This window comes from Gadus macrocephalus, chromosome 7, assembly GCF_031168955.1.
Source record: "Gadus macrocephalus chromosome 7, ASM3116895v1".
Lineage (NCBI taxonomy): Eukaryota > Metazoa > Chordata > Actinopteri > Gadiformes > Gadidae > Gadus > Gadus macrocephalus.
The window spans coordinates 15,404,345-15,414,344 of record NC_082388.1 but is presented as its reverse complement, the minus strand read 5'-3'; the positions used below and the strand labels follow the sequence as shown (position 1 = coordinate 15,414,344).

General features: G+C 42.4%; 2 protein-coding genes and 1 long non-coding RNA gene across 4 annotated transcripts in view; 1 reads left to right on the top strand and 2 right to left on the bottom strand.

Moving 5' to 3' along the window:
• The window catches only part of inpp5kb (inositol polyphosphate-5-phosphatase Kb), a 12,651-nt gene extending 7,252 nt beyond the window's left edge, over positions 1-5,399 (bottom strand). The window contains exons 1-2 of one of the 2 annotated variants that reach the window (XM_060056864.1): positions 5,089-5,399; positions 3,421-3,478 (exon numbers count right to left, since the gene is read on the bottom strand). In XM_060056864.1, coding sequence (XP_059912847.1) covers positions 3,421-3,464 — 44 coding nt within the window. In that variant the 5' untranslated portion in view covers positions 3,465-3,478; positions 5,089-5,399. Of the gene's footprint in view, positions 1-1,270; positions 2,061-3,420; positions 3,479-5,088 lie in introns of those variants that run through there. The other variant, XM_060056863.1, reaches the window with a different exon arrangement.
• Positions 1-10,000, top strand: part of tmigd1 (transmembrane and immunoglobulin domain containing 1) — a 50,619-nt gene that overhangs the window by 13,344 nt on the left and 27,275 nt on the right. The gene's annotated exons all lie outside the window — the stretch shown is intronic.
• On the bottom strand, positions 5,726-9,994 carry LOC132461630 (uncharacterized). The gene is made up of 2 exons (XR_009526647.1): positions 9,492-9,994; positions 5,726-9,233 (listed from the first exon to the last, which is right to left on the bottom strand). It is a non-coding gene; the product is annotated as an uncharacterized LOC132461630 (long non-coding RNA).

Below are 10,000 nucleotides of genomic sequence, written 5' to 3'. Positions count from 1 at the left end.
ATAACAAATACATAAGACACAATGTGTGAAGTTATTTTTTCGATTTGGCAAGTAGCCATTACTAATAATACCAATACTCTTTGGCTGGGATGATGAGGCATCAGAGAATCAAGTCATTTTAGCCTGAATACATAGGTAAAAAGCACCAGAGCAGGCTAGTACCATGAACAGTATCAGAACGATAAACTGTTGAACTAAATGGATGGTAGGCTACACCACGGGATGCATCTGCAGACCACTGCCACATACATAAAGGTAAGACGCAATATTGGTTGCTAAGATTTGCTGGTGCTGTGGCGAGGTCTTTTCTGTTTTTTGCACTCAAGTGGTCTGCTGTTTTTGATAGTCGGTGGAGTCAGTCTCTTGTTGACACAAAGTGACTTTTGGTCATTCTTGCCTTGCTTGAATTCTGGAATAATTATGGGGGGGGGGGGGGGGGGGGAGTTCATGAGTTTTGGTCAGAATGCCTGACGTAGGCTAGTTTTGATGGAATGCGTGTTGTGAATTGGGAACAGCCAGCTCATGATGTGATACAGGCGTTCAGATGTGGTCAGATGTGGAAAAAATATTTTTTCTTTTTCAATCGTGACGACTTTTGAAGTGCTGTGTGTAGCCACACGTTTGGCCCTTCTGAACTTAAACAAGCATTTCATTTCCTTTCCTAGCTCCTCTTGTTTATGTTGTTAAATTAGCCATGTCATGTCACGTTGTCAACATTGGATACATGGAGCAGAACATAGTGCGTCATATGTCCGATGCTTTTTGGAAACGTTTTCTTCATAAAACGTGCCAGACAGATTTTGTATACATTTTATTCCTTAGTAATTAGCGACATGGGTATGCCGTCTTTCAGAACCTTTAATTACCGGCACTAAAGAGAGAAAAAAGAGTGCATCTCATTGTACCCAGCACTTCTGAAAATGCACTTCCAAATGCGTCCCCAGCACATTTCAAACCAAACTGACGCCCATGTGTATATGTGTGTATATGTGTGTATGTGACTCTGACATGAACATGTAAGCATGTCTGTGTATAAATATACAGGTTGTCTATGTGTTTATATAGGTGTGTGTCCATGCATAACCAGTATGTCTGTATATAAGTGTGTTTGTAGGTAACCCTCTCATATAGGCTTCCACCTGAACATGTAATTGTGTTTATTTGTAGATATTCAGTCTGTCTGTCTATGTGTTTATACAGGTGTGTGTGTGCCCATGCATAACCAGTATGTTTGTAGATAAGTGTGTGTTCTCCTCCTCTGTGGGTCCACCTGAAGGCGTCGGTGGGGAGGAAGCGTCCACAGAGCTGGAAGGCCTCGTCCAGCGTGCGGGACATCTCCTCGCTGGCCTCCTCGTCGGAGCTCATGTCCTCCACGCAGGTGAGCAGCTGGGTGAGCCGCTGGCGGAGCAGCATCTTGCTGCTGGAGCCCTGGGTCGCCGAGGTGCTCACGCTGTCCGACCGCACCCTGCACCGCGGGCTGCTCGGCAACAGAAACATCTGCTCTGCTCGGAGAGTTTGCCTTCCGCCCGGAGAATAGTCTAATATAAAGGATATGGAAAAAACGCAATCTTCCAATCTTCTTTGGTCCTTCGTTTGAAGTAGTCTTTCGAAAAATAAAATGCAAAAGTCTACTTTTTTTTTTCTTTCTTCTTTCTTTGAGCTCCGGGGTAAAACAGATCCCAATTCCAGCCGCCAGGAATTAGACGGAAATTATTTCTTCCTCCTCTTCTCCTCCAGACTGAGTTGTTTACCTTCTGAATGTCTTTAATTCCTGGTTGGAGGGGCTTCTGAAGATCCAAACAAAGTACGGGAGAGCAGTTCCCTGCTCGCAGAAAAGCTCAACCGATTCCTTCATCAATATCACTCTCGTTAGGCCCGTTAGGCGATTGTTGTGCTCGTTAGGCTCGTTAGGCTCGTTATTCAGACCATCCAGCTTCTGGAGGAGAGACTGGGAATGGTGTAGTGTGGGGGTCTGTGATTGGATTGGTCCAGGGCTGTTGCCCTAACGACGCCACGTGAGTGAGTGAGAGAGAGAGGGCATCGAGGTTGACTCGGGAATGTCGTCTGCCTGAACCAGATTTGGATTAGTAAAATTGGCAGGGGGAAAGCTGGTGGAAGCAATTGCGTGAGAGAGAGAGAGAGAGAGAGAGAGAGAGAGAGAGAGAGAGGGTGTGTGTGTGTGTGTGTGTGTGTGTGTGTGTGTGTGTGTGTGTGTGTGTGTGTGTGTGTGTGTGTGTGTGTGTGTGTGTGTGTGAGAGACAGAATCGGTGTGTGTGTGTGCATTTGGTACCAAATGTGTGTGTGTGTGTGTTTTGTCACAGAGACTATTCAGAAGTCTTGATGCACCATCACTGATTGTATTGTTTCTCGAATTAAGTAAATCTTTTTTCGGCGTGGCACCCTAAGAGGTTTAGCCACACCACCCCCCATAACCAGTAGCTAAGTCCACATAACAACGTGGGTCGTCCTACAACAGCCAACATCCCCCTGCCCTTAATGAGGGGATACAATAGGTTGTTTTGGCCCGAGTCCATGCCCTCCTCAAATGGGGGAAAGGTTATGAATGCACACGTTGAAGGTTGCTTTGGTTGTGTGGTTATATCAAGCTGGCACCGGAAGCCAAAGAAATGATTACCTAATTGAATAAGTGAAATAGTCAAGAGCAGATTTAGAATATACAAAATAAAACATGATTCTGCCTTGTGACCTTAATCAATTACAGTGAGCCCATTTCAAAAGCAGTAAAATATATGCAAATATATACCAGATTCAAATCATCGTACTTTTTGATTTGTGGTCAATACAATTAACTCATGGAGACGGGGGTCAGACACGCCAGAATCACATGACCCCCTCTTAAGAAAAGGAATGATAAATGTGTGTTTCAACACAGAGACCCTCTGATAACTGGTGGTCCGGGGGCTCCAGATCGCTCCAAGCTTCCGATAAGCTCCTTATCAAGTTTGAGAAACTCACATTCTCCACGGGGAGAGAGTTTGCCCATGTCTGCAAATCCACAATTCAGTGTAACTTTGCACTTTACCACTTGTGTTTATTTCGTCTGGTATTTTGTTTACGTTTTGATGGGGTTCCATGGCGCTATAGTTTCATGCGATCAACTTCCATCTTGAGTTGAGAAGAACACATGACTCTATATTTGAGAAGATCTGAGCTCAATGTGGGGCTCTATGCTCATGAGACCGAGGGTACTAATGTGTCCATCTCTCCGATCGGTTTGTGTTAATGTTGTGTTGTCATGGCAACCCTGCTTTAAATTTCTGTGTTTAGTCCGTCAGTTGTGTGTCCAGCAATTATATTGATATGTTGTATGATTAAAGCACTCATTCTGACTGTGTGGATGGTGAATTGTGAATACGCGGATGGATTGTGAATCGCTATGATGGAGTGGTGGTTTATTACCTGTAGTTGTCTCTCCTCCTTGTGCTTACATTTCCAGTGCTCATATTGTCCTCTGATACTGTGGGGACACAAACACATGCACACAAGAACGCACAAACACACACACACACACACACACACACACACACACACACACACACACACACACACACACACACACACACACACACACACACACACACACACACTAACACACACAGACACACACAGACACACACGCACACACACAAGATCAAAAATACAAAAACACAAACCTGTAACAGTTGCTAACCCGATGTAGACTAACTTTAGCCATTATTAATACTCATTTCTTGATTGCATTGCTCTTGATAGAGCAGGTAAGGCTGGTTTCTGAGCCTCCGCGTGGTTTAACCCTCCATCATGCCACTGTGTTTATCCTCCTTAACACTGCAGAGGTTTAAATGTCACGTGTCACAAGTGGAGGCCATGGATGTATTATAAATAGGTCGATAGGGTTTACATGTGGTCCATAGTGTTTAAATGTGGTCCATAGTGTTTAAATGTGGGCGATAGTGTTTAAATGTGGGCGTTGGTGTTTAAATGTGGTCGATAGGGTTTACGTGTGGTCCATAGTGTTTAAATGTGGGTGATAGTGTTTAAATGTGGTCGATAGTGTTTACATGTGGTCGATATTGTTTAAATGTGATCGATAGTGTTTAAATATGGTCGATAGTGTTTAAATGTTCTTTTCCCTCACTCTCCACCTCATCCCTAACTCTCCACCTCAAGCTGGTGTGTAGTGAGCGTTCTGGCACCGATTGGCTGCCGTGCATCACCCAAGTGGGTGCTACATATTGGTGGTGGTTAGTGAGGTCCCCCCTTCACTTTAGGCGTCTTTGAGTGTTATTAATTCTCTGTTTTCCTTTTATTCCTAGTCTGTTTTACATAGTTTTGAATGATGACTATATGCTCTGTAAGGTGACCTTGGGTGTCTTGAAAGGCGCCTCTAAATTAAATGTATTATTATTATTATTATTATAAACAGCATGCAACAATTTACTGTCTACAAAGAGACACTCAATGTTCATGAAACATATTCATGTATATGTAGGCCTATAATGCTTAAATCTTACATTAAGAAATGGGGTTAATTTAGCAGCAATAATTACTTAATTTCTTTGTTTTACCTAATTAGTGAGGTTAGTGAGTCTATTAGCAGATTCAGCATGACCTACATTGAATTGTCATTAATGGGAGGTAGGCATCTCAGGCTCAAGGATGCCCACATTTCGGTAGCCACTTCAGAATCCTGAGATATAGGGAACCGGGTCCATATAGACCTACAGGATGCTGATGCACCTGTCATATCGGTAATTATCACCTTGCTACCCCCCGTGGATCCATAATGGTCAAAATGTTTGGCATGACCTACTCATTAAGAAATATAGGCTATGTATTTTTTGTGTTCCAACATTAGCAACAATTCCACTACTCAATATTAAAGGACAAAGTGCCTGCCTGAAATTAACGTCACATTTTTAAAGTGCTGTAGGACTAGAAGATCGAACCTGCATGATGAGTCTCAAATGTTTGCATTGTAGAAATACAAAACTAGAAAGAAAGGCTAACTGAACCCAGTGATAATTTTCCCTAACCGAGTGGGGGAATCAGAAAGACGGTCCAAATATAAAGGAACGCACACCCTACCTGTGTCTGCAGCTCTCCGCCTGGGTGTGCTGTGGAAGCGGCAGACTCCTTGGGCGCAGATTACAGCGGTCTCCAGAGAGGAGTCAGAGAGATCCGACTGCTTGCCTATTTTGAGTCCCGTTGTATTGAAATAAACAATTTTTTCCAGTTTTCAATTTTTTTGGAAACTGGAACCTGTTACCTCCCTTACGCCAAACGCACAGTGCCAAATAGCCGCTGCTTGCGACAGAGCACACAACACCGGATCAAATCTATGATCCCTGGTTTGGTCACCAGCAAGGGACAAGGTATTATCTCATTCATGAATGGACCTGTGTGTTGGACAGCTGCTTTTTAACAGCACTATGACGCATGCTATTTTCGGTGTTAAAGCCTCTTTGGTAACCTATGTTCACCAATAATCCCGCACTTTCTCAATATTATGGAACGCACTTTTTGTTTAATTGTAGGCCTGCATTAGGCCTAAGCTATGTTGTGTAATGTACATTTATAAAGTAGGCTTATGTGTTTGGTAGGATGGTAGGCTACACCTAACTGACTTCAGGTGGTAAAAGGTGCGTGACAAAAACGATATACAAAAGTCACAACATTATATTCAGATAAACCACAGCATGGGTAATGATGAGGAACTTTGAAGTTTGATTCTATTTATTTTAATCATTTTCACTTCTCCAACTCACATTTGTGTCATTGGAAGATAACAAAAAGGCACAAATTCACAATAACAGAAAATTAATAGAGGAAGCAAGTCTTTAGGGCAGATAGAGGGAGAGACAGAGATTGACAAACTATGGAAAGATGCAGAATCAGTTTTTCCAAAGCAACCAATCCTGGAAGTTATCTACTGGAGGATGAACTCCACCATGAAATGACCCTCCACTCAAGGTCCGACACCACTTCCTAACGACAAGGATCAACGGACCGATGATACGAGCTGCCATTTTGTCCCCTTGAGTTAGGGTTAGCGATGTCGTTTTACGTTCAGACGACAAAAACAAGGTACAACACACTATCCTGCCAACAACACACAGCTATAGGGGACGAGAAGGACACGTCACCATCTTGTTTATTTGCCCTTTCCTTTTATCATTGTCTTCTTCACACCGACCAGGAGGTCAACAGGAAGTCCATACATTACACAGAAACAGGATGTCCTCAGCCATCGTGGGACCCAGGTGGTCTTATGTGCCACCCTCTTCATAGAAATGTACAGTAAACATATCCATAGAATTCAGGGTTCATTGGACCCATCCCTGCGCCTTAAAACCGTTTGTTACCATGGCGTTTGGGACCATGTCTTCATATACTATTAGATCATTGAGCTGTAAGAGTGTGCTGTACTTTTGGCAGGACAGTCAGGACTTACCTATATATATATATATATATTTATATTTATATATGTGTGTTCACCTACAATAATTTATATATTATATACAATATCGATACATACAATACATCCAAAAATCTCAATTTCAATTGGTAGGCCATTACGGACACTAATCAACATGTTTGAATGATGAAGAGATGGAGAAGAGAGGAAGGGAGAGAGAGAGAGAGAGAGAGAGAGAGAGAGAGAGAGAGAGACGGCTGGATAAAGAGGTGAAGATCAGATGGTGGGTTGTTGGGTTTTGGGGGTTGGAGGGTTATAAACATGATCACACCGGTCTCCAACGTGATTGGTTGGATGGAAAAAATAAGAATGCTAGAAAAAGCAAGTGATAGTAAGTCAGCCTATAACTATCCCATAGAAGGAGTTCAAAGAGCTAAAGCAGTGGCCTGAAACGATGAACATCGAGTGAGAGGGACGGCTGGAATGGTGGATCTCATGGTGACTAGAACAACACACTCCCCCCAATCAGAGGCGTCTAAAGGGACCTGGGATATCGCCCATGATGCATTGCTCTCCCCAGAACCTCTCCCCGATGACCTCAGCCCCACCAACACCTGATCACAAAACCTTATCAATGAAATGTAGCGCTCTCTCTCTCTCAAAAGGTAACCAATGTGTTAACATAACATGGGGAGAATGATCGTTAGTGTGAGCCTCGTCAGCCTGTGTGGCTAACGCCCACAGCGTTCATACAGCTGTGGTTCTCCTTCATAATAGTTAGGCATCGTCTGATCATCAAACCCTCAACACGGTACTACCACACACCTGTACATTCATGCATAAGCTGACACACCACACACCAACATGACAAACAGCTCAGTCCAACTCTCGACAGGAGATACCGCCTGCCTGCGTCGATCACATGTATTGATCATAAGAGCCGTAGCTGATTATTGATACTTGGAAATGTTCTCCGGAACCTATAGATCCTCTATTTTTTACTTTACAAATTGAATCAAGGAGGAAGAAGAGTGAAGAAGCTCAGCGTATTTACAGAAATAACGGAAAGGACGTGCTGATTATTGCTATAGTTGGACGAGAATGTTCATCCAGTGATGATGAGTAGGTGGAGGGAGGGCATGTTATTGATAAAGCGTGTCAATATGCCCCCGTATACCACACTGCAAGATGGCCGACACCTTTTATCTCAATCTGAGTGATAAGTGAGTCCGTTATGCTCCGTATGTTTTCAGAAAAGGAGAAAGCAATTTTGTAATTTGTAATTTAACATTTAATCGTAAATATGATAATCTAGTCACAATAAATTGTGGGTACCATCGTTTTTTTTATGGATTTGGATTTTTTTTCCTGCATACTTAATTAATTTCAAATGGTCTATTGTTTAAAAAACAAAAATAACAATCTCTATTCCACCAGACACACAGATGCATACACACTCAGACGTACACACCACACACATGCACACATGTAGACGCGCGCACATACATGCACACACACACACACACTCACACCAGCTTTAAATAAACACATACGTTTCTTATTATAATAATACAAATACACCACCTGCAAACAATGACAATTCACTTTGACATTTAATGGTTACTAGAGGGGAATCCAGGTTCAGTTGTAATGTTGAGTTTCTGCTCTGTTACCTATAATATGTACCAAGAAGAACACTGCACCAGGTAGTCCATACAGTGTGTTCACAAAGCATCTGCACCATGCGGCCTCAACTCTTTACCCGGAAAAACTTCTTAGCCAATGAAAATGTACTCGTCAAACTAGGATATTCTCTGATTGGTCAATCCATCAATCAATCAATCAATCAATCAATCAATCAATCAATCAATCAATCAATCAATCAATCGATAAATCTATCTCAAATGTACAATCTTCATTTGTAAAAGTAAATCTTCATTTGAGCAAATAAAAAAAAAAATGAAATCCCACACAAAGCAAGTTGAGGAGAACAGGAATTGTAACAGGAGTCATGAAAAATCAAGAAACAAACAAAGAAACAAAACAAGTCAGAACACAAAGAAAGGCTGAAACAGCTTAGAACCAAATCAAACGTCAACAGAAAAACGTACAGACAAAATCGTCATTTAAAAACCCTGTATGTGTATCTCAACACAATGACTCTCCCACTACACACACCTGTGCGATATTGAAATATTTTAGATAGAAACTAATCCCAAATTTCCGAGACACTTTTTACTATTCTCTGTTCTTAAGAATGGTTTGGATAGAGGGCTAGAGGGAGGGGGGAGGTTTGGAGAGAGGACTAAAGAGAGAGACAGAGAGAGAGGGATGATTGACATCTTACAGGGACTATTAGTGTGTTGCTACTGAATTATCCTGGATGGCAGGGCTGGCAAAGGATGTGTGTGTGTGTGTGTGTTTGTGAGTGTGCGTCCGTGTGTGTGTCCAATATTGTGTGTACGATAATGTGTGTATATGTGTGTGTATGTGTGTGTGTGTGTTTGGGAGTGTAAGAGTGTGGGTTAATGTGTGTGTATGTGTGTGCGGGTGTGAAGGGGGGCAGTGGGGAGCAGGTATATTCCGGTTTTACCCGGGTCTCTGAACATCCATACTGTACGATTGGATCGGAGCGGTGGATTCGTCGGGAGAGATCTGGGCTCAGCTTATTGGTCAGGACAAATTGAGACAGATCTTGGGTCATCTCATCGGTGGTGACCGATCTGGGGTCATCTCATTGGTCGGGACAGATCTGGGGTAAGTTGGAGCGGGAGGGGAATGTGAATCCACTGGTGTCTGGGATTACCGGTCTGTTCTAGAGAGAGGAAAGGAGTCATAGACAGAGAGGTACAGAGAGTGAGACAGAGAGAGAGAGAGTAAGAGAGAGAGAGAGAGTAAGAGAGAGAGAGAGAGAGAGAGAGAGAGAGAGAGAGAGAGAGAGAGAGAGAGAGAGAGAGAGAGAGAGAGACATGGATAGACAGAAAGACAGTCAGGTTTTAGGTTATACACATGAATCCACTAAAAACAGGTCATTGATAATGGATTAAATGCTGACTGTGCAGATTGTTCCTACCTGAGAAAACACAGCAGTCACAGTCCTTCACACACTCAGTCTTCTAGAGCCACCATGCCCTTCACTGGATCCTTCACTCTCATCTACAACACAACAGACACCATTGATATCTCTCGCTCTCATCTATAACAAACTGAATACATTTAAGATGGACATTTAAAACCGGATAAGGTAGGGTAAGGGAAGATAAGACAAGGTAAGACAATTATCGTCCTAAAGTTAGTCGACCGGAGAATTGAAGATGTTTGCCAGCGTTTTCCTGGTCTACATGTTGAATTCTGGTTTTTGAGTTTGATTAAATTTTTTTTAATCAATCATTTAATCTATACATAATAACTATATAATAGTTATTATGGTTGTTAACTTCTGGCTTTGAGGTTTCTAACTTCTGCTTTTAAATTTGCCAACTTCTTATTTTTAAGAGCAACATGCAGGTCCTTTTTTGGCTCCTACAAAATAGCAAACTAATGTAGTTATGTCCTGTGGGTATTCCCCTTGTGCTGCATTTG